The following is a 27,091-nucleotide window of genomic DNA, read 5'->3' as shown; positions in this document are numbered from 1 at the left end:
GCATGTGAAATCAATGAGATTGTTCTATAGTTTCCACACTCTGTTGGGTCACCCTTCTTTGGGATGGGAACAAATATAGATCTCTTCCAGTCAGTCGGCCAAGTGGTTGTTCTCCAGATCTTTTGGCACAACCTGGTGAGCACATCCAGGGCAGCATCTGTTAACTGTTGTGAAAGTTCAATAGGGACATAAAATATAGGTGAAATGGAGAATTCCCTCAGAGACACAAGACAGAGCTTGGAACTCTTCACATTTGGTAACTCACCATATGTGGCAACAGAAGAAAGAGACTCCTCCTCTCCCCCTTTCATCTACTCTATCAAGTGAATGTTTTCTGGGTTCTGAGAGGTGCTTAATTTTTTTTTAACATATATAATGTTTTAACTTAGCTTTCCAATATTGCCTGAGTACCACTTGACTTAAAGGGATTGAGGTTAATCCCTCTGAGAATCTTTTAAGTTTCATGATTCAATAAGTAGCCAATACACTGTCATTGAATTTAAATAAATCATCAATATATAAGCTTTAATATAAATACAGACAGTCATGACTATGTAAGAACATAAAAATTCAAACTCACTGCAGTTAAGTAAAAACTGACCTCTATTTCATTTCTGAGACTATATATCATGTAGGAGTTTGCGCATCTTTCTCCTGTCAGAGAGGCTGGTCCATATGTAGTACCAGAAAGGTGTGACTTTGGGAATATCCTAAATAAGAACTGAGATATGCATATCAGTGTATATGAATACATAAATTTCAACTTCTAAAAAGTGATTCTCAAAATATAGTCTCTATTTAGTATAGGTTTGGGGAAAGAATACCTATATAACATCCATTTCCAAAATGAGGAGACTTGGGTTAAATTATGGCTACACCATTTGCTACCTATCTGACCTTAATAAGGCTTTAGTATCTTTGATCCTTCATTCCTACATTTGTTTAAATTATAGTATGCATCTACGACTCGACGGCATTAAACAACAATAACAATGACGACGACCAAGAGAGAGCTACGTTGGCCTAGTGGAAGGAAGCTGTGCTACCAAGCCGAAGGCGGGTGTTTGTCATCTGTGGCCCTTGGCCAGGTTCAAGTTGTCTTCCTGTCAAATATTCTTCTAGGTGGTATAGCACTGGTCTGTGCGTTGCTGTACAGATGTAACTCGTGCTTGCTGTGATGCTGAAGCCTGTGACAGTGATGTGCCAATCGTGGTAATGGGCACCCATGGTGGACAGTGTTGGCTGGAGCTTCCCGACTAAATCAAGCCTGGAAGCAGGAGCAGCATCCACTTCCAAAATGGCTTGCCTCTGGAAACTCTATGTACAAACAGTGCTCAGGTTGTTCGTTCATAGGGTCGCTATGAGTCGTCTACGACTCGACGGCATTAAACAACAAACAACAACATCTACCATAGAGTATGATGAGGAAGTCAAATGGACTGATAGAAGAGTTATTTTTGTCCAATGTCTTGCAACACAAGTACAACACAAATGTAAAGCATTATTTTGTTGCAAACACAACACAAATGTAAAGCATTATTTTTCAGGATATTTTCAGCATCTGAATACAATTATTTTGCAGGATATTTTCAGCATCTGAATACAATTTCACTTTGTCTGACCCAAATGATATGTTTCAAATTCCAGGATTCTTTGGTCATGTTTTGAGTTACCTAAACATGGAGATGCTGAGGGAAAACTTGGACATTTGGGGTACCCTGTTAGATGGCAAAAGAAAAAAAAAACTGATGCCATTCCTTTTATCACCATGTGACCCAAACTATGTTTAGCATGGTATCTAATACATAATACACCCTAATAATACACATAACCTTCTAAAATTCTCAGCTATTTAAAAGTTTTTGTAATATCTAGGAGAATCTTCTATTTTTATAGTCCAGAAAGATCCTGCCTTCCCCTTTTAGCAGGTCCTACAATGGAAAAGGTGAAACCAAATTGTTAATAAGAAGCATGGAAAGCGCTATTGTCTCCAAAGGCCAACGGGAGCCCATACATTCCTATGTTGTTAGTACTACCTGAGCTTTCTGCACAATTACACTTCATGTTCACATTTTCAGGTTGACTGGATTTTATCAATTCATGGCACAGTTTTCTGTTTAATTATAGACAAAGGTATTTCCCTCTCATTCTTATTCTATTCACTTGGGATCCTATTTTATCTTTTCCAACAGTCTGGTATTTAACGCATATTCTTCTGATAACTAGTGAATCAGCCTTTTCCTTCCTTCTACCAACTCTGTGGGTGGTTTGGGTTTTTGGTTGTTTTTTTTTTTTCTTTGTGTTTTTTTTCCCTTTTTCTTTTTTCCTCTGGATAGTCACCTCTGGCCCAGTCAAGAGTCCCAAGGTTCTGGAATGTGAGTGAAAAATCTGATCCACTGGTCAAGTTTACTCTTTCTGTCTTACCCATACAGATTTTTCAGCCAGATTCCCAGTGGCTTCACGCCTGCAAACTTGAGTTAGATTTACAGATAAAACAGACTATGAAATATCTGGAAATCTGAAAGTAGAAGACCTTTTTTACTTTCTTACCTTTATCTTAGATTTAAAGGAGTCCCTGAGTGGCACATACCCTTACCCCTCTGTTACTGGCAGCTCTTAGAAGACCTGGTAGAGCTCTCACTAATGAGAACAACTGGTTAATGTACACGTGACCTGCTATTTGAAAAGGACTTTTCCACGTGTTGTTACTTTTAATCGTCACAGCAATCTGGTATGCAAACGGAAAGCTGTGCAGCTTTACGGAAGAGAAAACAAAGGGTCTGAGGAAATGATTTGCCATCAATACAGGGCAGAGGTAGGATGCAACTCAAGTCTTCTCATTTTAGCTTTTGCTGTTGCTTCCCATTATACCCATTGGCTTGGAGGAGTCAGTTTCAACTCATTATTACAGCGTTGGGCAGAAGAGTACTGCCCGTGGTTTCCAAGGCTGCTCTGGTAGTCCATAGAGAGCTGATGCATCAGCAATTTTTCTGAGACTGTAAATTGCACAGGAGGAGACATCCCATCTTTCTATCACAGAGCCCTTGGTGGATCTGAACCACCAGAGAGGCGCCATTTTTGGATTAGAAGTACAACTCCCTACTGACTATGCCACCCAGTACCACAGACTAAAGATTGTGATGACTAATTTTTATGTTGTTTCAAATTATGAATAAGGGAATGTCAGTAAAGAAATACTGGGTACACAATAACCATCCCTATTATTTTCAAACAGTAGGGGAAAGCTGGGAACATCTTGTCATGTCCATGGACACATCAAACCCTTTGTTCAGCATCATCCAAACTGCATGATGTGACCAAGTTTTCCCATGTCGTTTATAGCCTCTGAAAACTCATTAGAGGGTTTACTATGAGTCAATTCCGTGACTCATAGTCACAATTCACAATTGTGAATTGTGAATTATCTACATTGTAGCCAATGTATTGGCTACTTATTGAATGTGACTCAACAATTCATAATTATGTGAATTGTTGTCAATTCTGACTCATAGTGACCCCAAGTGTGTAGAATAGAGCAACTTTATAAACTTTTCAAGACTCTGACTTTTTAGAAACAAATTAGCCGGCCTACCTTCTGAGGGGCTTCTGGGTGGGTTTGAACTGACCATTGTTTGTATTTGTATCTAGTGAATCACCTTACTTTTACGTACAGAACTCTGGGTAATTCACCACCGACTTTCTTTTATCTCATACAAAGAAAAATCACTTTCATTAATTATGCTCACTATGTTCAATTTTTGAAGTAGCTATCTAGAACATTTATTAGCCTAAATCTTTCCTCTTTAAAAGAAACATAATGAAAAACAATTAGCAGAAAACACAATTTGTGTGTCATAATGGTAAAACATCTATTTAAATAAAATTTATTTTATCTATCACACACACACTTGAACGTCTAATAAATTGAAAACAATCATGGTAGCTAATTTGGATTTTAAATCCTATCTTAATATATTCTGCTATTAGTTGTCTTATAGAAGTTAAAATGAGATGCATTAAAAAGGAATTATTTAATTCTAAAAGCTTAGTGCTTTTAGCACAACTTAGAGTGAATAAAAACATACAGAAAACATGCTTCTGATAAGCATTGCTTTTTGGTTATGAATGGTTTCTATTTTTGGTTTGATGTGTGTGCAAGTGTTGGTGATTATTTTGTATTATTAGTTACTTTGTAGTACTAAAAGTACCTACTAAAGGTAGGTAATAGGTTACTTAAGCTAAAGTTGTATCATATGCCCTCAAGTCACATCCATAGCTGACCCTCCAGCAGGTTTTCAGAGGCAGTTTAGTCACATGAGAAGAGATTGCCAATCCTTCTCCTTCAGAGTAGCTGGTGGATTCAAACCTGCATGCCGTCAGGATTGCAGTGAAGTTTCCTACCACTAGGCCATCAGAGCTCCCTATACTAAAGCAGGTATAGTTTTTTCTGTTCTTATGTGTCATTGAGTCAGAATTGACTCATAGTAAACCCTCGAGTTTCCAGAGGCTATAAATGACATGGGAAAAGATTACTCACTTTCCTTCCACAGAGCAGCTGGTCGATTCAAACCTCTCGCCTTTGGGCTGGCAGTGTAACTTCTTACCCACTAGGCCACCAGAGCTTTTTATACACAAATTGGAATTACTGTGATAGAGCTCTACAACTCATTAAGAAATTAAAGGAAATTATTGCTTTATGTTGACCCCCCCCTGGGGTAATCTGCATAACTGGCCCTAAAAGAGAAGTACTGGCTGTCTAACAAAGATTTTAAAACTCATGATATCACAAGGCTCATCAATTCCTATTCAATAGTACTAGAAGAGAAAGATCTACAATCATTTAATACGCATGCAGTGCAACTCATATTTTTGTAGTAGTATTGAGTACATCCTTGTGTCACTGGGGTGTCAAATGCCATAATGGTTACCCATAGTGGACAGTGTTTGGCTGAGTTCCCAGTTTAAGACAAGTTTGGGAGCAGGAGTGGCATCTACTTCTTAAACAACATGCCTCCAGAAACCCTATGAACTTTGATAAATGTCAATGGTTATAGAGGAGCTTCATTTCTTTCGTTCATAGGGTCGCTATGAGGCATGCTCACCTCGAAGGCAATCAACAACTACAAACAACAACAATTGAGTGTACAATGTTTTGCTTACACTTGGTTAAGATACGAAGGCCCTCTAGAGCAAAATTTAGATATTGAGGGGGTGTGTGTGTGTTCCTCCTCATTACGCCTCGATAATTGGAGAGATCCTTGACTGCAGACTTTTCCAGTGCAATATGTCTCCTGATTTCCTGACTTCTGGTTCCAAGGGTGTTGATTACGGATCCAAGTAAGATGAACTCATTGGTAATTTCTGCATCATTCATCATTTATTCCTAAGTATGCCAAAATTATTACAATTATGAGTACATGGAATAATGGAATTGCTTAGAAAAGATTGTCATGCTTTGAAATATGTCCTTTCCAAAAACACATACATGTAATGATAAAATGTGGAAGCTATGTAATGATCCCCTATGATCTGAAAAAAACAATTAGTTCCAAAAGGGTAAAGGGTCGAATGCAACACAACCCTGATCAAATGTTAAGAAGGACTTTCTATAAGTAGTTGCCTGCAACAACTTTAGTCAATGGGAGTCAGAAGACTTACTATGATGCCAGGAATGGAAAGTGTCCTTCTGGACCTGTGCGATGAAGCTCTTTGCTACCTGAGAAGGGAAGACCATATGGAGATACCCAGGGAATGCCTGGCTCACAGAAACTGAAGGAAACAAAGAAATCCCCCCACAATTGGGAGGAAGAGAACAATATTATTTCCACTAGAGCTAACTTTCTGAATTTGTTCCCATTCCAAAGAAAAGTGACCCAACAGAGTATGGAAACTATAGAACAATATCGTTGATTTCACATGCAAGCAAGATTCTACTGAAGATTATCCAAAAACGACTGGAACAGCACATCAGTAGAGAACTGCCAGAAGTCCAGGCTGGGTTTAGAAGGGGTTGTGGTACTAGGGATATTGTAGCTGATGTTAGGTGGATCTTGGCTGAAAGCGGGGAGTACCAGAGGAATGTCTATCGGTGCTTCATTGATTATGCAAAGGTGTCTGACTGTGTGGATCATAACAAGCTGTGGCTGACTCTGGGAAGAATGGGAATCCCAGAACACTTTAACATGCTATGGTGAAATTTATACTTGAACCAAGAGGCAGTCGTCAGAACAGAGCAAGGAAACACTGCATGGTTCAAAATTGGGAAGAGTGTACTCTAGGGATGTGTCCTGTCTCCATACGTTTTCAACCTGTATGCAGAACAGATCATCCGGGAGGCTGGGCTCCCAGGATGAGTAGAAATGCGGCATCAGGATTGGTGGAAGATCTATCAACAATGTGCGCCATGCAGATGACACAACCCTGCTTGCTGAAACTGAGGAGGACCTGAAGTGCTTCCTGCTGAGGGTCAAGGACTGCAGCCTTCAATATGGATTGAGGCTCAATGTCAAGAAGACAAAGATTCTCACCACTGGGCCAATTGGCAGGATCAGGATGGATGGTGAAGAGATTGAGATTGTTCACAGCTTTAGTTTGCTTGGCTCCACAATCAACACTCTTGGCACCAGCAGCCAGGAAATTAAAAGACGTATTGCCATGGGAAACTCTGCTGTTAGGGACCTCTCTAAAGTACTGAAGAGCAAAGGTGTATCTCTGGAGACCAAGGTGCGTCTGGTACAGGCCATGGTCTTTGCAATCACTTGTTATTCATCAGAGAGCTGGACAATGACCAGGGAGGATAGAAGCAGAATTGATGCTTTTGAGCTTTGGTGTTGGAGAAGAGTGCTGAGGGTACCATGGACTGCTAAGAAAACAGCTTCATCCTGCAGAGGGTTAAACCAGGCTGCTCCTTGGAGGCAAGGATTCTGAGGCTTCGTCTAACATACTTTGGTCATGTTGTAAGGAGAGACCGGTCCCTGGAGGACATCGTGCTTGGGAGGGTGGAGGGCAGGTGCAGGAGGGTAAGGCCCTCTGGGAGGTGGATTGATTCGGTGGCTGGGGCAACTGGAATGAGTGTGTCGGAGACAATGAGATTGGCACAGGACAGAGCAGAGTTTAGTGCTGTTGTACATAGGGTTGCTATGAGTCGCAAGCGACTCAACGGCACATAACAACAACAGCATCTCCCTAAACTATAAGTTGTTATTATGTACATTTGAGTGGGAACTGACTCATAGCTGACCTTCCAGGGGGGGTTTTAGAGGCAATAAAGCTCACAAATAAAGGAGACTACTCATCTTTCTCCCGTGGAGCAGATGGTGGATTCGAGCCATGTGCCCTTGGGATGGCAGTGCAACTCATTACCACTAAGCCATCAGAGCTCCATACGAAAATAAATGTTTGCTTGTCAAAACCATCCACTTAGGTTATTTCTGTTAAGGGTGATGCAAAGTGAAAAGAAATCTGCATCATTCAATTTTCTCCTTATATTGCTACAATGCTGCATCTCTTTAGAAAGGGCATAAGAGAAAACTGGACTGGAGACACCCAATTTGGCGTCCGTTTTTAGTTTACATGGAGCCCAGTGGAAAACTTAGAATTGTTCATTTTCCCCTCCAATAATAGCAAAGTAAAAAACATTATCATTTCACCCTTATTAGACACATCATATGACGAATGGCAGCACAGGGCTTCATCACATAATATTATGCTATGGGATGCAAGACAATATTCCCTTTTTTTTTAGAACCTTTTTAAATTGTTCACAATATTTGTATATCAACACTTATTTGATCAAAACTAGGTTTTTATGTTTACGTGCTTAATAAAATACTGAATAAAGTTGTTTTAGGGACCTTTGGTGGCCTAGCGGATAGGAGTTGTATTGCCAACTCAGAGAATGCAGTTCAAGTCCACCAATTGCACCACAAGAGAAAGACTGTCAATTTCATTCCCTACAATTTACTTCCTCTGAAAACCCATGGGAATGTCAGCTTTGTGTTGGTTCTGACTTCGCAGCAATGGGTTTGAGTTTTTGAGACACCCAAGCGTCGAGGACTCTACTTCAAAGGGTTGCTATGAGTCGCCTGTGACTCGACGGCACTTTACAACAATAATATCAACAGAGAGAGAGAGATCAGCTGGCCCAGTGGACAGAAAGCGATGCTATCAAGCCAAAGGTGGGTGACTTTTAGTTCGCGGCCCTCAGGCCTGCCTTTCATTGTTTTTGTTCAGACATTCCTCTAGGTCGTATAGCCCTGGTGTACAAGTTGTCATACCATGGTCACTTGTGGTTGCTGTGAGGCTGAACACCATGACAATGATGTGTCAAATGTGTTAATGGTTGGCTACCCAATGTGGACAGAGAGTGGGGTGGAGCTCCCTGATTAAAACAAGCTTGGAAGGAGGAGTGATATCCACTTCCGTAATAGCTTGCCTCCGGAAACCCTATGAACCTGGAGAGAGGAAGAAAGGCACCCAAGCATCGAGGACTCTCCTTTATAGGGTCGCTATGAGTTGCCTGTGACTCGACGGCACTTAACAACAACAACATCTCTTCACTACTATATTAATAATAAAAAAAGTAAAAGACATTTAAAATATTGAAGATTAGTGTTAGCAGATGAGAATGATTATTTTCCTTGTAAACAGGATTAAGTACACAAAAAAATTACTCTATAACCAATATCCTTGGTACCAGCAGTCGAGAAACCAAACAGTGTGTTGCATCTGGAAAATGTACTGTCAAGGACCTCTCCAAAGTACTAAGGAGCAATGATGTCAGCTTGAATATTAAGGTGCACCTGATTCATGCTATGGTCTTTTCAATTACTTGCTATGCATCTTAGAGTTGGAAAATATATAATAAGGTTGAGAGAAGAATTGATGTCCTTGAGCTGTGGTGTTAGAGTGCTGAATATCCCATTGACCATCAAAACCAAAAAGAGGTTTGTCTTAGAGAAATGGCAGGCAGAGCGCTCCTTAGAGGCAAGAATGGTGAAGCTTTGTCTCATACATTTTAAACATAGTGCTTATTCTGTGAACATAGTGGTTATTCCGTGGAAAGGAACATCAAACGTGGAAAGGTGGAAGGTCAGTGCAATGGTCTCAAGTATGTCAGAGATGAGGAGGATGGCACAGGCTACAGCATGGTTCAGATCTTGTTTTCATAAGGTTGTCATGAGTCATACTTGACTCGACAGCACCAAATAACAACAGCACACAACACAAAGGCCTAAATCTTAACTGAAGTGCTTCCACACATCCTCAGTTTACTCCATGTATTACTTTGCCAGAAACAATATAAAAGATAAAGAAAACTATTATAGTGAGACATTTTTAGCACAGTCTTTAGAATGTATTCTGGTTTAGTTTCTACTTTTGGCTTTTTAATTTTCCAAAGCAATCAATCTCAGTCTGAGAGGCACATCCTCTCATATCTTTAATTTGAAACACTCAGTGTTCAAATTCTGTTAATTCTTGGTCCATTGCAGGTTTCAATTTCAGTTATTTTTCCTCACTCTACTGTTATTTCCATAACTTGCATTTTCTTGCCTCTTAACTGTTCTTTTTTAACCCCCTTTTTTGTGAGCTCTGGTGGCAAGCTCCACAGGGAGCTGTTCTGCTAACTTCAAGGCTGCTCTCCTCTGGTAATTAGAATCCACCAGGAGCTCCTCAGGAGAAAGATGGACAATCTCATCCCATGTGATTTACAGTCTCAAAAACTCAATCAAAAACATTTTCCAACAGAGTGGAAAGAAAATCTACTGATTGGGAAAAGATATTTGGCAATATCATTTCAGACAAGGGTCTCCTATCAAAAGTTTACAGTATCCTACAGGGCCTCCACAAGAAAAAGACTGATAACCCAATTACAAAATGGGCAAAAGACATGGAAAGACTTCACAGAGGAAGATACTCGGATACACATGAAGAAGTGCTACAAATCACTGGCAATAAGAGAGACGCAAATCAAAACCACAAAGAGATACTATGTCACCCCAGTAGCAGTGGCAAAGTTTAGCAGGGCAGCAAGCAATAAATGTTGGAGAGGATGTGGCAAGATAGGAACTCTTACACATTGTTGGTGGGATTGTAAAAGTACAATCACTCTGGAAGGCAGTTTGGGGGTTCCTCAAAAAGTTGAAGAGAGAAATTCCATATAACCCAGCTATTGCGCTGCTTGGAATATACCCTGTGAGAATGAAAGCTGAGGCACAAAGGAAGACCCTTACACCAATGTTCATAGTAGCATTATTCACCATTGCAAGAACATGGAAACAGCTCAAATGCCCTACACAATGGAATGGATTGAGAAATGATGGTACATTCACACAATGGAATACTATGCAGCACGCAGCAGCAATGATTTTGTAAATCACTACCTAACTTAGGAGGGACTGGAGAGCATTATGCTAAGTGAATTAATGCAAATTAAAGGCAAATACTGCATTAAACCATTATTGCAGCAATAAATAAGTAGTAAAATGTGTATGGGTATCTAAAGGGGGGGCAGAGAGGGAAAAGCAGAGGGGTAATCACGGGTGGCAGGGTTTGACAGGTGAAGGGGTAATCATGGGGTTGCATGGTTTGATGGGTGGAGAGGGGTGGGGTGGGGAGGTGGAGTGTGAGGGGCAATGTACAAAAACTTCGTAGGTAACCCAGTGTAAAATTAAAAACAAAACACCACCACCAGCAGCAGCAAACCCAACTGAGGGTCAGCTTTAAGTTGGTTCCAACTTGAGAATAATGAGCAAATGATCCTCCAACAAACACCTCCACACACACACACACACACACACACACACACACACACTGCCACCACTACAAATCCACACCACTGTAAACATGGGCATAATTACGTATTCTCCCTCCTGTCATCTTTGTTCCCCTCGCTCCTGTTTCTCTATTTTTCATAACTAGATTAAACTTAATTTCCTCACAAACACCTGCCACAGTACCCTCATTCAGGGGCAGCCTCCCCTTATCCTGCTCTCTCCCCACATTTTGTAGTGCTGCTTTACAGAGGAACCTATTGTTGTTACCTGACTGCCTTACCCGAACATACTTGTCCAAAAACCCATATTGGATTGTGAGCTTGTTCAGTACAAAAGCTAGATCTTATTCCTTTCTGTATCACCCTCATCACCTCTGATATTAACTAGCACCAAGTCAACATTCAAATGTGTGTTGAACTGAATTGAACTCTTCGGGTTGCCAGCGGCATCCTGGTGGATGTAAATTTCGAGAGCCGCTTGTAGCTATAACAGGTTGACAGCAGGTGCTAGATGTCAAAAGAAGGAAATTTATATGGTTGATTCCACTTCTTCTAAAATAAGCAACTCTCTATTAGACAATACTTGAGAGCAAGATATTGGCTGGCATTTCATTAGCAATAGAGATTTCATAAAAATGTGAAGAACGGTGCCTTTTTATTCCATCATGAAGGATTTCGTGCATTTGGGTGCAGCAATGAATGATGGCTTGACAAAGCCGCTATAAAACTGTCAGTTAATCCCAAAATCCTGAGAGAGTATTTTTATTTTTACACAGCAGAACATTTTCCCTTCCCCTGTCCTGTATACTGGCTTTTTAAGCAATACAATGTGAATTCATTTTCTCAGAATTTATAAGATGTCACCAGATTTCTCAAAAAATTCCAGGATGTGCCGAAAAAGCCTTATAGCTGGAAAAATAATTCCAATGGGAACAACAACAACAACAACAAAGCAATCTCTCAGGACTTGGCTTTCTTTTTAGATGTCCTCTCTCCGATTTGACTTATAAAAGGCTGTATCACACATCTTTTATAGGCTCACACTTCTACTTTTTCTACCAAATTCATATCACTGTGACATTATTATTTAAAGAGCATCTAGTAAGTGCCAGGTCTTCACTTCAGATATATCATATAATTTTATCTTCCCAATAACCCTAATGATTTAAGTATTATCATTAATTAGCCCACATGACAGATGACGGAACTGTGGCTTAGACAATTAAGTCCACTTGGTCTAAAGTCACACAGCTCCTGGGTTGGGTTTCCCTAGGATAAACATTATCATCATCAACAACATACATAAGACACATCCTTATTTTTTTTGGGGGGGGGGTAGGTCAGAGGGAGGAGAGTCAAAAGCTTATTAAAAACAGAATACAGTCAAGACAGCTCCTAAAATGTGCACGTAGGCCTCAAACCTCATGGCTCTAAGTGTTTCCAGGCTCTCAGTCCTGCCAATATTGGCTTCCCACCCATAAATGTCCAACAAAGTTCTTAGTCCTGCCAATACTAGCTTCCATGCAGTAAGATAGCCTTATATTATGATACAGAAATGTGGAAGTATGAAGGAGATAAGAGAGAATTTTACATCTAGGGCTTTAATAATTTGAGAGTAAGCCAAATATTGTGCTGTTGGTGGTGTTGTTAAGTGCTATCAAATGGCCTGTGACTCATAGTGACCATACGTACAACAGCCCTAAACCCTGCTCTATCCTGTACCAATCTCACTGTCTCTGACACACCTACCCCAATTATCCCAGTCACTGAATCAATCCATCTCATCAAGGGTCTTCCTCTCCTGCGCTGTCCCTCCACCCTCCCAAGCATGACGTCCCTCTCCAAGGATTGGTCCCTCCTTGCAACATGTCCAAAGTATGCCAGATGAAGCTTCAGAATCCTTGCCTCCAAGGATCAGCCTGGTTTAACCCTCTCTAGGATAAAACTGCTCATTTTTCTTAACAGTCCATGGTATGTTCAATATTCTTCTCCAACATCACAGTTCAAAGGCATCAATTCTCCTTCATGGTCCAGCTCTCTGATGCATAGCAAGTGATTGCAAATATCATGGCCTGTATCAGACGCACCTTAGTCTCCAGAGAGACACCATTCCTCTTCAGTACTTTGGAGAGGTCTCTAAGAGCAGACTTTCCCAGTATGTCTTTTAATTTCCTGGCTACTGGTGCCAAGAGTGTTGACTGTGGGGCCAAACAAACTAAAGTTGTGAACAATCTCAATCTCTTCACCATCTATCATGATGTTGTCAACTGGCCCAGGGGTGAGAATCTTTGTTTTCTTGACAGTGAGCCTCAATCCATACTGAAGGCTACAGTCCTTAACCTTCTGCAGCAAGCACTTTTGGTCCTCCTCAGTTTCAGCAAGCAGTGTTGTGTCATGTGCAAAATGAAGATTGTTGATAGATCTTCCACCAATCCTGATGCCACAATTCTCCTCATAGAGCCCAGCCTCCTGGATAATCTCTTCTGCATATAGATTGAAAAGGTATGGAGATAGGACACATCCCTGGTGTACACCCTTTCCAATTTTGAACCCCCGCAGTGTTTCCTGGATCTGTTCTGATGACTGCCTCCTGGACTAAGTATAGGTTTCTCATTAGCATGACTCAAGTGTTCTGGGATTCCCATTCTTCTCAGAGTTAGCCACAGTTTGTTTTGATATACACAGTCAAATGCCTTTGTATAATCAAACACAGATAGACATTCTTTGTATAATGAAACACAGACATTCTTCTGGTACTCCCTGCTTTCAGCCAGGATCCATCTAACATTAGCTACAATATCCTTTCTGGCAGTTCTCTGTGATGTGCTGTTCCAGTCATTTTTTTGGATAATCTTCAGCAGAAGCTTGTTTGCGTGTGAAATCAATAATACTCTTAGATAATTTCCATGTTATGTTGGATCACCTTTCTTTGGAATGAGAACAAATAGAGATCTTTTCCAGTCAGTAGGCCAGGTGGTTGTCCTCCAGGTTTCTTGGCACAACCTAGTGAGCACATCCAGGACAGTATCTGTTACTTGAAATAGGTCGATTGGTATACCATCTATTCCTGGGGCCTTATTTTTTGCTAATTCCTTCAAAGCAGCTTGAATTTCCTCCTTTATCACCCTAGGCTCTTGCTCATATGTCATTTCATGAATTTATTCTGTGTCTGCCAATTCCTTTCGGCACAATGACTCTGTATACTCTTTCCATCTTCTTTTAACACTTCCTGAATCATTTAATGTTCTGCCCAAAGCATTGCAACTCGAGGTTTGAATTTGTTCTTCAGTTCCTTGAGCTTGAGAAATGCTGAGTGAGTTCATTCCTTTTGATTTTCTGACTCCAGCTTAATATTTTATGTTCTGAAATATCTCCTATTCACAACCCCCCCCCACACACAAATCAGCCTTTTCTATTTGATTTGCCTCAGAATTTAGAATCATATAAGCATAGGTTTGACTCTCAGTCCCTCACTTACTGCCTTACTGACTCATACTCGATCCTGTATCAGGTTTTCAGAGGCTGGAAATCAGAGGGAGAAAAGTATCCATTTTTTGACAAAGACTAGCTGGTGGAGTCGAACCTCCTCCTTTTAGGCTGGCAGCACAGTTCCTTAGGGCACCAGAGCCCCCTCCTACTTTTGTAGTGGGTATTAAAAAAAATGAAGTAAATAATACGAATTGTCTTGCTTAGCAGTATCTCTCACATAAAAAGCCTTTCCAAATTTCTCTCTCTCATTCTACCATTGCCAAAGCTATCTTTTTTCTTTTGATCTTTTAAATTCCTTTTATTATTGTGTGATAGCTCAGTGGCTAATCAACAGATCATGAAATGCTTTCATGTGAAGCATGGGAACCACTCATAGACAACGACAAGAGTGAACCTTTATTGAACTCTTGCTATGTGCCTCAACCAGATAAACACAGCGAGTTCTATGTTTTTATCTCAATTAATTCTCCAAGCCCACGAGACAGGTAGGTTTAATCCCGTGCTATACTGGAGGAAACAGATGACATTTCAAGGGCACAAAGCTAATCAGTGGCCACAGCCTGCCCTCCAAACCACTATACATAATACCACTATCAATCTCTATAATGGCAGGACTAGATCTATACTAAGACAAATCCTAGAGAGAAGCTACAGAGGTCCAGATCTCAAATATAAATGTCAGAGCAGCCATATTTACTGTTATGATTTGTGAAATAAACAGAGCCAGGAAAGAGCACAATTATTTCCTTGCATGCCCTTCTCAGTGCTCTGCAAGCATTCATGGTATTATGCTTTTCTTGCATTGATTAACATGGACATGAATTTCACAGGCTTCCAAAATGTCCAAGAAAATGATTTCAGATCCTTCTGATCTTATCTGCTTTTGTTTCCCTGACCTCGTCTTTTTATGAGTGTTAGTATTCAATTCTGTTTGTTTGCTTGTTTGTAACTTTTTACTGCAATCTGGGTGAGAGTTTCCAGAGCGAATTGATGTTTCCATTCAACAATTCTGACACATTTTGATGTGTGACATTGATTGTAATTCTTCTGAAGAAAATGACCAGGAATGGGTGATATACTGAAGCCACCGAAGTATTGAATGAAAACTAGTCATTTTAACATGAGAAACAGCAAAGAGAATTTGCCATTTGAACTAATTTAAAAGTAAATTCATCTTCTTACCTAGATGATTACAACTTTCTTTTGATCATTCAATGTACCTGGATACAACAGATTCCATAAGAGCCTTCATATAGAATACGTGTTGGTATGTAACAGATTCAATTTCTTGACGTTTTTGCATGGATATTACTAGGAGAGAGGAATTGCTTTTTACCGGACTTTTCTCTTGATAGATTGTAATAACTAGGTATAAATTTCCCCAACTGCTCAAAGTTATAAACTGAGATTTACCGAGCAGAAAAAATATATTTCAATATAGTATAATATGTTGTTGTTATGTGCCATCGAGTCGTTTCCGACTCAGATATTAAATATTTTTTCCTCTCTTTAGCTGGATTCTTTTTAAGTATTTCTACAAGTCTCAGGGCCATGGAAGGAGAGAAAATGGAGACAGAAATCTTCATATAAGAAAATGTAATTTTATGAGCAAGAGCTTTATGTCTGCTGCCCTTTCCTTGAAAACTAAATCTATACTAAGAAAAAGTCTATTTTTAACATGACGGAAACTTTATGAATATTGAATCTCCATACCATTTCATAGATTTCAAACCAAGAGATAAACAGAAGTGTAGCAGGGCTACAAATGACATTGTTTAGATAATCACAGACTGCCTGAAATATCAGGGTCCCAGCACTGCTGGCTGCAGGCATCTTCAGAGCTAGGATTCTGGCTTAGGCTCTCAATAACCAACACGACATGTCTCAACAGACATTTGCTGTAAGAAAATGCTTTGTGGGGCCATTCGGATTAGAATGTTTTCATTATGTTGCAAATACTCATAAAGGTATTCATTCCTAAAAGACAATAAGACTTAGAAAAGCAGAACTATTCAAATCACTGGATATATTAGTCGGGAGATGCAAACCTGCCCTCGGGTCACTCAATTTTAATCTATATTATGAAAAAAACCCCCAATCAATGCAATATCACACACACACAAGATTGTAAAGGATAATGGAAAATGTTCAGATGATGTTGAAATGATACTGTAAAAGAAATTAGAGTTATTTTCCTCTTAGGGGGGAAATGATGCTATTTTTCATTAGTAAAAATAACAAATGACTTTCTATAGAGTATGTTCAGATTTGCATAAATATCATGGCCAAATTTCCATATTTCTTAGGTAAGAAACAGATCGCTTAACTGTGTAATGGGAATTCAGTCTCATACTGAGAAAACGACTCACTAACATTCATTCTTTGGGGCCAGTGTGTTGCATCGTGGTGAGGAAGAACCCTCACGGTTCCAGTTTGTGAGGTGAGCAATCTCCTAGAACAGAACCATATCCACCAGCTTCCACACCTGGTTCATTATGAAGCACCATGTGCAATACTCTTTCCTCATTCGCAGGTTAAATGAATAGAACCCTGATACTTGGGACTCAAAAGAGAGATGGAGCTTGCGTCTCTGCACAACTTCGTAATATCTCTCTGTCTCTCTCATTGTCATTGAGTCAGAGGCTGCAAATCACATGGGAGAAAATTGTCCATATTTCTCCCGGGTAACTTCCTAGCTGTTTTTGTTGTATACTATCGAGTCAGAACCAGATCATAGCTGATCCACCAGTGGGCTGTCAGAGGTAGTAAACTGCATGGGAGGAGACTGCCCATCTTTCTCCTGCAGAGCAGCTGGTGGATTTGAACAGCAAGCCTTTATGTTGGCAGCATTAACTTCTCACTACTAAGCCACTGGAGAAAAAGGCAAACTTCTTTCGTGGTGATCACAGAGATTTGGGAGTTTATCTGTTCTAACAGCTGGTACTGCCCAACACTGATTCATTAACACCCACCTAAAGGCCCTAGGGATGTGCTGCTATCCCAAAGTCCTTGCCTCTCTGCAGGTTTCAATCTCCCAATGGCTTCTTGGGAAACCCAACTGGGGATGGTCAGTTATGGGCAGGTTCCAATGCAATGGCAGTGAGTGTGTGAGTGAGTGAAGTTCAAAGCTTGAGCCACAATAAAGAATTAATATTTGCAAATCAAGAAAGGGCTCCTTTAATTAACAACCATAACAACTACAAGAGGAAGTATCTTTAAGAAGTGAATCAAAACCATACATAATTGCTTATGAATTAAGGTGAAGTCTCTCTCAGGAAGGAGTGATAGGGAATGGCAAAGGACATACTGACAAAGGAGATTAATCAGAACTGGCTTTGACAAGCACGGTGGCAATTGGACAATTAAAACAGACTTTCAAGGGGGGGGGAAGAAGAACGAACTGGGGAGGAGGATAGAGAAAATAGTGCATCAGTGAATGAATGAAAACCCAAAATCCCTGTAAATGTTCATTAAAATTAATAAAATTTAATAATTTAAAAAAAACCCCATACATAATTGCATACTGGGGTGGGGGGGAAGTCATTCTGTCCCAGTGTTTAAGGGCATTAACAAAAACAACCAAACAAAATAGGGAATGACAAACATCCTAGGAGCACACAAATTCAAGCCAGAAAGGGATACTGGCAAATTCCAAGCTCTGAAATTCTAAGCTTAGGATCTCTGGCAGAGACAACAAGTTCCTCTTTGCCTGTTTTATAAGCTGGAACAATTTATTTAATTAACTATCCTTGGAAGTTACTGTCTCATCTAGAAAATGGACATTAGGAAATTTAGCTCACAGGATATTTTCAACATTATACACCCACACAAACATACAAGTCCATACAACACTGCCTGACATCTAGGAGGTGCTCAGTAAATAGTTAACTACTATCATGAAGAAGAAACCTCATCTTACATACTTTGGGCATGTTTTCAGAAGGGACTACCAGTCCTTGTGAACATACATCAAAGTGGGAAAGGGCAGAGAAGGAGGAAGACCCTCGAGGAGATGGATTAACACAGTGACTGCAACAGTCACCTTAAAAATGTGCCCATCAACAAACGAATGGATAGAGAAGCTCTGGTATATTGACACAATAGAATACTACGCTGCATTGAAAAACAAGGAACTCATGCAATACTATGCAAAGTGGGTGACCCTGGAGAACATTATGCTGAGTGAAATACGTCAGTCACAAAAGGACAAACATGGCATAGTGCCACTGTTGTAGAATGGGACTGACATAAGGCTGAGAAAAACTGGATCAATTATGTATACTGCATTGAAACAGATGAGGGAGAGAACAGTTTAAAAAGCGATCTATGATAGGGTATTAGGATTATCACAAGAGTCCAAAATGAAGGTTGCATATTGGAGTGGACCTGGGAGAAGGGATTGTAAAACAGTTAAAGAATTTTTCCTTTACTTTTCAAAGAGAAGTGTGTACTGGGCGGGAAGGGTGGGCAGGGAGAAAAGTGTAACAACGAGTGAATGGAAATCCAAAGTCTCTGTAAACTTTCATTAAAATCAATTCATTTAAAAAAAGATGGAGATAATGACAAAGGTGCATGACAGGGTAAGGTTCTGATCTGTTGTTCACAGGGTTACTCTGAGTTATAGATGACTCAATGGCACCTAACAGCAGTAATAATCGACACTAAGAATCGACCTATTTCAAAAGTGGGACTTAGAAAGTTCTTTCACTGTCAGCTTTCTATACTAGCTGCACTTTCACTTCCCCAACATACCAGCAGTTAGGCACTCTTCTTTGTCCATTTCCTTCGAAAAATGACGGTCTAGGGGACAGTAGCTAAAGAAAAGTACACCTTCTTGATCCTGGAGTTTCCAAAGCCTAGATCTTGTGTAAGACAAGATAGGGGGAAACAGAAGGGATTATCCACTTACACCCCCCCCAAAAAAACCCCTCGTCCAAACACAAAGCCACGTCATCAGGTTGGTTCCAACTCCATTGGGTTTCTGACATTGTCAATCTTTACAGGAGGTAACTCTTCTCATCCTTCTCCCACAGAGCAGCTAGTAGATTCGAACTGCCATCCTTTTGTTCAGAAGCCAACATGAAAATAGTTTGTTTTTTTTATGAATGTAGGAAGGTAGAAGAGAGGGTGTTTACTGAGGAAGTAAGAAAGTCCAATGCTGCTGTGTGTCCCTGCAGAAAGCCCTTGGGCCCAGCCCCTTTGAAACTGTATCCTGGTTGAAAGGGAGGAAACCCACAGAATACTGAAAGAATCGTATAGCAGAGACTACCAAGGTTTCATTTCTGATGAAAGTCTCTGAGGAAATAATGTTGGAGGATAGTTTTCTATCCTACTCCCTCCAACCCTCTCCCCAATCAACGTAAGATTACACCACACATACCCACTTAAAGAAGAAAAAGAATATGTGTGATATCTATGCTTACAGACATGATGAAACTTCCCGAAGTTCTAGTTCACCAAAGCATGACATAAGGAATATCACAGTGGTTTTTGAGAGCAAACAATGAGACATCAACACAGCAGTAAGATTTCTAGATCTGAAAGTACCACTACAGACAGGAAAGAGAGGAAGCAGCTTCTGGTTTGGATAAACAAAGCTGGGAGTGAGGGAAGAGGCTGGATTCTTCACTGATGTCAGCTTAGACAGATGGCACCAGCGGAGCAAATGCTCTGCTACACCATGCCCATACCATACCATGCCTTATACCTGTCGAAGCCCTGAAGGGACAAAAACGGCACTTCCTCTCTTCTCTCATATGAAGCTCAGTTAGTGAAAGGTAGCATTATGGAGTGAAGTTCTTATGCAACACAATGATCACAACATACAACCTTTCCCCTTCATTTTGATAAACGTGATGGAGGTGTAACAACTGAATGCTTCTATTGCAACTTTTCAATATGTGTAATGACTTACTTCGATCCGTTATGATTGTTCTGGCTTCTTGATTGCTAGTCTTGTTTTTCAAATTCTGGGCAGCAGTAATAAGTTCTTCCAGTTGGGGGCGCCTCTGTTCCAAATCTTGCATCATCCCCTGAAGGAACAAAGACACCTTAGTATTGGGAAGGTTCTCCAGCATTGTGCATTTCTCATATGTGGCACAAAATAAAGTGCAATTTTCAAGCCAACTCAAACACTTTTAGGAACCAGAAAAGAAGCTAATGTATTTGTATGTACATCTCTATTGTGTAAGGGTTTGTCGAGGAATAATATAGCAAGTAATGTGCTTCATTCTCAGATAACTAAAATATTTCAAGTGAAATACTCGGTTACAGATTTGTTCTCACTATTTAAGACCTTAAAAATCAAAACCGGGGGAGCTCTGGGGGCCTAGTGGCAAGAAGCTGCACTGCAATCCCAGAGGAACACGGTTTGAATCCACCAGATGCTCTGCCAGAGAAGGAGGCGCAATATCCTCCTGTACCAGTCAGGTCTGATTTGACGGTACACGCACACAAAATAATAAAAAATTTAAAAAAATCAAAACCAAACCAACGGCCACCTGGTTTGTCCCAACTCTTGACGAGCCTCCATTAGTTTTTCTTCCAAGGCATGGCCTGTGGAGTCAAACAGCTGATCTTTCAGTTAGGGGTCCAATGTGTAGTGTTGGGCTTCCAATGTATTCTAAAATATGTATCTATATTAAATTGTGTATTTTAGAAATAGACTAAACACAGAAGTGAATTACCAGACTATTTATTGAACTTGTATTTGAGTTACCTCAACTATGAGAAAATGATGTAGACATGCTTAAATTAGCCTTTGCCCAACTTTTCTTGTCTATAAAAGAAATTATCCAGACTCCTTTTCCTTACCCCAGAACTGAATATGCTTTGGAGAGGATGGCTGAGAATTTGTATTCCTGACACTGTCTACTTAGCTCTTATGAGCAGGCAAGTTTGGAAAACACTAGTCTAGAAATTGGTATTTGTAGTCTTCCGTATCGTGTTATTGTTGCTGAGTACCAATGAATGAGAGCTGACTCATAGCTGACCCTCTAGTAGGCTTTCAGAGGCAGTACATTGCACAGAAAGAGACTGCCTACCTTTCTCCCTTGGAATAGCTGGTGAATTTGAACCGTGTACCTTGGGGATTGCAGTGTGGCTCCAGTTTAACACTACTAGAGATAAAAGTACCAAGAACAACAAAATCCACAAATAACTTTTGATTTTGAGGCAGTCATGGTAACCATTAAGCATTCTCTTCTCCCCAAGTGTGTATCTAGGGACTGCGTTATCTTAGTTTTTCTATACTGAAGAGCCAATATCCAAGGAATGTTTGAAAAAGCACAAAAGTGAAGATATTTCTCTGCTAGTATTGGTCTGGTTTGAAAATGGACAACTGACTTCATTTTCTTTTACTTGGGGACAGTACAATTGATAATTACTATCGTTTTATAAAAGGAGCTCTACTGGCCTAGGGGAGAAGGGTTGCATTGCCAATCCAAAGCCAGGCAGTTTGAACCCATCAGCTGCTCCTAGGGAGAGATCCGCACAATCTCCCCCTGTGTGATATACAGCCTCTGGAAACTTGCTAGAGGGTCACAGCTAGGGGGTTCTGAATTTCTGACAATGAGCTGAGTTGCTAAGGTTAGTTTCACAATGACTGCAACAATGGACTTGAGCAGAGTCCATGTGCACGGAGATCACGAGGATGGCCCAGGACAGGGCAAGGTTTTCATCCGCTCACAGCACTGAGAAGAGTCAGAGTTGACTGAATGGTACCTGATAAACACAGACACACGCTACAGGGACGATGTTTTCGATTATTCTATTCTTTGTTCCTCTAATGCTATCCCACCCAGAAGTCTGTCAGAGTCTAGAGCTGATGTGTTTCCTACTACCACGTGGGGCCAAGGAAAGTGAAGAGATGAAATGGAGTAGTCAGCGCTGTTTATGAAACTTTCTTATCCATCTTGTCCTTTGACTGCTCAGGATTTTTGGTGTTGGGAAGGTCACATTAAGATCATTCTGGAGCTTTTCTTTTGTGCAGTTAGGGAAATGAGTTTTGTGATTGAAGCCCAGTTGTTTGGGGTGATGGGAAAATAATGGAAGAGGGGGAGTTATCCCCATTTTGTACATTCATTTTGAGTATTTTGTCCTCGGTATTGAAAAAAAAATGGAGGGGTTAACTTTTAACAAATTTTCCACATTTGTAAGCTGTGATTGCTCAGAAGAAAAATCCAATTTTCAGGTTTCTAACTTTTATGGTTTCTTTACACAAAAGGGTGTTTGAAATATGGAACAAATTGCCAAAGACAGCTATTGAAGTAAGTGGCGTAAGTCAGTTGGAGAGTGCTGGGCAAATTTTAAAGTAGGAGCCGTACAGCAGTAGATAAGACTTTATGAAATAAGATGTTTTCCAGGGTTGGAATGTTAAAATCTGGTCATCTGTGGCACAGGAAGCTACAAAGGTATTCTGGAACACTCTTAAATATTTGAGTACACTCCCTTGCTTTCTTTAAAAAAAAAAAAAGTATTCTTTAGAAACATCAGATAAAATAAACTATTCCTTTCAAATTTAATGCAGATCTGGCGCATGTAGCTATGAAAGTACATATATTCATTTACTAGTCATTCATTTGATAAATATTTGCTGTCTGCCAAATGCGATTTTTGATGCAGTTGGTACATGAAACCAAAATCTCACTGCCATACAATCGATTCTGACTCCTAGCGACTGACCCTCCATCAGTCTCTGAAGCTGTAAACTTTTCTAAGAGGAAATTCCATCTTTCTCCTGTGGAATAGCTGGTAGCTTTGAACAGCTAACCTTTCCGTTAGTAGTGGGCAAATGCATTAAGTATGGTTTGTATAATTAAATGAGAAGCTGTGGGGGTTTTTGAAATGTTGATAGAACAAAGGTTATCTTGGTTCATGCCCCAACAGTGTATTGTTTGCTGCTCACTTTTGGACACGTTATTCAAATGTTCCCCATACTATTTTTCTTTCTTCCAGGATTTCAAAGTTCATTTAATAAGTATGTTGTAGAAGTAACTCGATCAACTTTAATCTGAACCTTAACAGGCTCTAAATTAAACCTGACCACAATGAACAGCTTTTACTGTTGAAATTAGCAAGCATGTCAATTTAGACTTAAAACAAGCCATTTTCCTCTCTAATGAACAAAATAGGTCTCAGGGTATTGCAAGACCTGTTCTCTAGTTGGGTGATTCTCTCATTCTGCTGACAGACACATGCTCTGTAAGCACCTGAGAAGATTATTAATGGCATCCTTTGAAGCAATCTCCTTAAAAATCTGAGGAGATTCACAACGGTGGTACAACTATGCACTCCCAAACTTCTTCAGGCAAAAAATAGCAACTCTACATGACTCTGGTGTTTTGAAAGGGAAACTAAAGTAATAATGCATATTGATTTGAATTTATCAGACACAAATACAGGGAGCTCCGGTGCCTTAGTTGTAAGGAGTTGCAATGCCAACCCAAAGGCAGGCAGTTCAAATTTACCAGCAGCTCTGTGGAAGAAAGATGGGAAATCACCTTCCATGCAATTTATAGCCTCTGAAATACCTACTGAAGGCCCAACTATGAGCCAGTAACATAACAACAACAACAACATTAAATACTGATCTGATTAAATGAAAGGATATATTGGACTGTGCAAATTTGCTGCAAAAGACATTTTTAAACTGTGAAAAAGGCAGGCTGTCACTTTGAGGACTAAGGTGTGCCTGGCCCAAGCCATGGTATTTTCGATTATCCCATATGCATGCATAAGCTGAACAATGAATAAGGAAGACTGATGAAGAATTATGGAGTTGGTGAAGAGTACTGAATATAACAAAGACTTTCAGAAGAATCAACAGATATGCCTTAGAGATATAGCCAGAGTTCTCCTTACAAGTGAGGATGCTATAGACTTTGTTTCACATTACTTTGGACATGTTACTAAGAGGAAGCAATTTCTGGAGAAGGACACAATGATTGGTAAAGAAGAGGGTCAGTGAAAAAGAAGGCCCTCGATGGCATGGATTGTCACAGTGGCGGCAAATTTGGCTAAAACATAGTAACAGCTATGAGGAGGTGCAAGACCAGGCTAGTGGAAATGTCCCTCTTCAATCTTTCTCCCAGAAATGAAGGAAAACATTTCAATCTGACTTGCATTTAAACATTTTTTAGTTAAGATATTATAAAAGCAGTTACTAAAAGACCATCTTGCTAATAAACAGAACATTAGCATCAGGTGAGAGAGAAGATTACTTTTTGATTCGTTTGCTTTTCTTTTGCCTATAGTCTATTTATTTGCTAATGCAATTTCTTGGATCTGACAGCTTGGCTGTGTATTATCATAACTTCTTAACTATAATGACATTATCCTCTATTCCATTATAGCCACTGCAGATGGGAGAGAACTTGAGATTGAATCATTACTCAACATTGCTGTTGTTAGGTACTGTCGAGTCAATTTCAATTCATAGAACAGAACTGCCTCATGGGGTTATCAAGGCTGTAATCTCTGCAGGAAGCAGCTCTGGGGTGTATTGCATTCTGTATGGGGTTGGTTACTAAAAAGTCAGCCATTAGAATCCACTAGCTGCTCAGTGGCAGTCTCCTTCTAGAAAGATTTACGGCCTGGAAGACCTGATGGAAGGTGGCTATGAGTGTTGGAATCAATTAACTAGTAGTGCGTTTGTTGTTGCTGCTGCTAATATTTACCGAAGCCAGTCTCCACGTCTTTCTCTTGTGGAGTCTCAGGATGGGTTCAAACTGCCAACAATTTTGTTTGTAGCTGATCACTTATAACCACTACATCTGCAGGACTCCTTTCACTCAAATATAACCAGTTCCAAAATACCCATCTGTAGTATTCTGTTCTCTGACCCCAATCTGCTGTTCCTACCATGTGCCACTCCTCAATTAAAACTGCTTCTATGTAACGGAGAGCTATGTAAACATTCTTCAAATTAAAACAACAACAACAAAACAAACCAAACCCAAACATTAAACTATATGTTTAATTTAACAGTTAGCATTTCCAAGTCTAACAAAAGAGGTTATCAACCAAATGCTTTATACTTTTCCTACAAGAATCAATAATTTTCAGACAGTTACAATTAAAACAAAGGTCCAAGGTGATGCCCAACTATTACTATTTTTAGGAAATAAACATGAGTTAAGCGTACATGGACTCACTGAAGCGGTAGTATTTGAACAATGCTTATTTCCGTCACTAGTACGAATCCAGACAAGCATTACACATAGAACTTGAATAGGACAAAAGGAAACTATTACATGCTTAAAAGTATTTAAGCATGATAATGACTTGTGTCTACGAGGGATTCTATCATTCTGGCAATAACAAACATAGGAAGAGGAAAAAATCGATGCCAGTTCTAAGGAGTCATAAGCTAGCTACAGGGCTTTACTAAAAACAGCTTACCCCTTGGAGATGAGAATTCATCATGGATTCCACTAGCTGAGTGAAGATGGAGAGGGGGGAAAAAAACAGATATTCAAATACAAAGTGAATCAAAAGGCTTTAATCCCCTCAGGGGTGAGGGCAGTAGTTATAAAGAGTAATCTTATTAGGGGGGAGGGGAAAGGAGCCAAAAAAAAAAACAACCAAAACCAAAACAAAACACCCTAAAAGAAAGCTTAACATACAATAGGAACAAAACTTCACCCAAATTAAATCCACTGCTAATGAGTCAGGGTAGAACTTCTCCATGGTGTTGCTATGGCTGTAAGTTTTTTTATTATAATTATTTTATTTTATATTGGTTTACTTACAAAGTTCATATGCACTGTTTTTCACACCGGATCTTCCCCCTTTCCTTTACCCACCCCTCCCTTCACCCATCAAATTGTGTGACCCTATGATCAACCTCGCCCCATTCTCAACCCTCTGTTCCCCTCTCCCTGCCTTGGATCCTCATACTCCTTCTATAATAATGGTCTTATACAGTATTTGTCCTTATGGGACTGAGTTCGTTCATGCAACATAATGCTCTCCAGTCCCTCCCAAGTTAGGTAGTAATTTACAAAATCATTGCTTCTGCATGCTGCATAGTATTCCATTGTGTGAAAGTACCATCATTTCTTAATCCATTCCACTGTGGTTGGACACTTGGGCTGTTTCCATGTTCTTGTGATGGTTAATAAAGCTGCTATGAACATTGATGTTCAAGTCTCTGTGACCCAGTTCTCATTTTCTCAGGGCATATTTCAAGCAGGGGAATAGGGTCATATAGGAATTCTACGTCCAGCTTTTTGAGGAAAATCTCACATTGCCTTCCAGAGTGGTGGTACCATTTTACAATCCCATCAACAATGTGTAAGACTGTCTCTCTCTCTCTCTACATCCTCGCCAACATTTATTACTTGCTGTCCTGTTAAACTTTGCCATCACTATTGGGGTAAATCTTAATGGAAATAGACTGCCACTTCTTTTAAATATGAGTTAGAACCACTGCAGTTGAGCTAACCATGGTGCCACCAAGTCTCTTGAATATACTACGGATAGGTCATTTTAGTCTCTGAGAAATGATTACAAGATATTACTGCATTCTTGAAAGTGGAAATCTGCCTAAATACCCTCAAATAGAAAACCATATATTTAAGTGAATATAGTTAACGTTTACAAATCTATCAAAAGAGCTTTATATTTTTGAGTACTTTTTCCCCTACAAAAACTACCAATTTTCAGATAGTGATGAGAACAAAGACTTAATAGAGATCTTCAACAGCTGCTGTTTTCAGGAAATAGACATGAGTTACCCTTAAATGTAATGGGGAAAGTAGAGCCCTATATTTTTGAAGAAGAAAAAAAAATATAAGCTTAAGAAATTGACGTTAAAGATAGACAGCT

General features: G+C 39.8%; 1 protein-coding gene across 3 annotated transcripts in view; it reads right to left on the bottom strand.

Annotated features, from left to right (window-relative positions):
* DMD (dystrophin) overlaps positions 1-27,091 on the bottom strand; it is a 1,058,866-nt gene that overhangs the window by 823,153 nt on the left and 208,622 nt on the right. For all 3 annotated transcript variants that reach the window (XM_006881772.1, XM_006881771.1, XM_006881773.1), the window contains one exon: positions 20,178-20,295. In XM_006881772.1, coding sequence (XP_006881834.1) covers positions 20,178-20,295 — 118 coding nt within the window. The remainder of the gene's footprint in view (positions 1-20,177; positions 20,296-27,091) is intronic.

Source organism: Elephantulus edwardii, unplaced genomic scaffold (genome assembly GCF_000299155.1).
Source record: "Elephantulus edwardii isolate Elephantulus edwardi_28Jun2011 unplaced genomic scaffold, EleEdw1.0 scaffold00016, whole genome shotgun sequence".
In the NCBI taxonomy this organism is placed as follows: domain Eukaryota; kingdom Metazoa; phylum Chordata; class Mammalia; order Macroscelidea; family Macroscelididae; genus Elephantulus; species Elephantulus edwardii.
The sequence above is the reverse complement of the archived record's forward strand: the minus strand, read 5'-3'. Positions and strand labels throughout refer to the sequence as shown.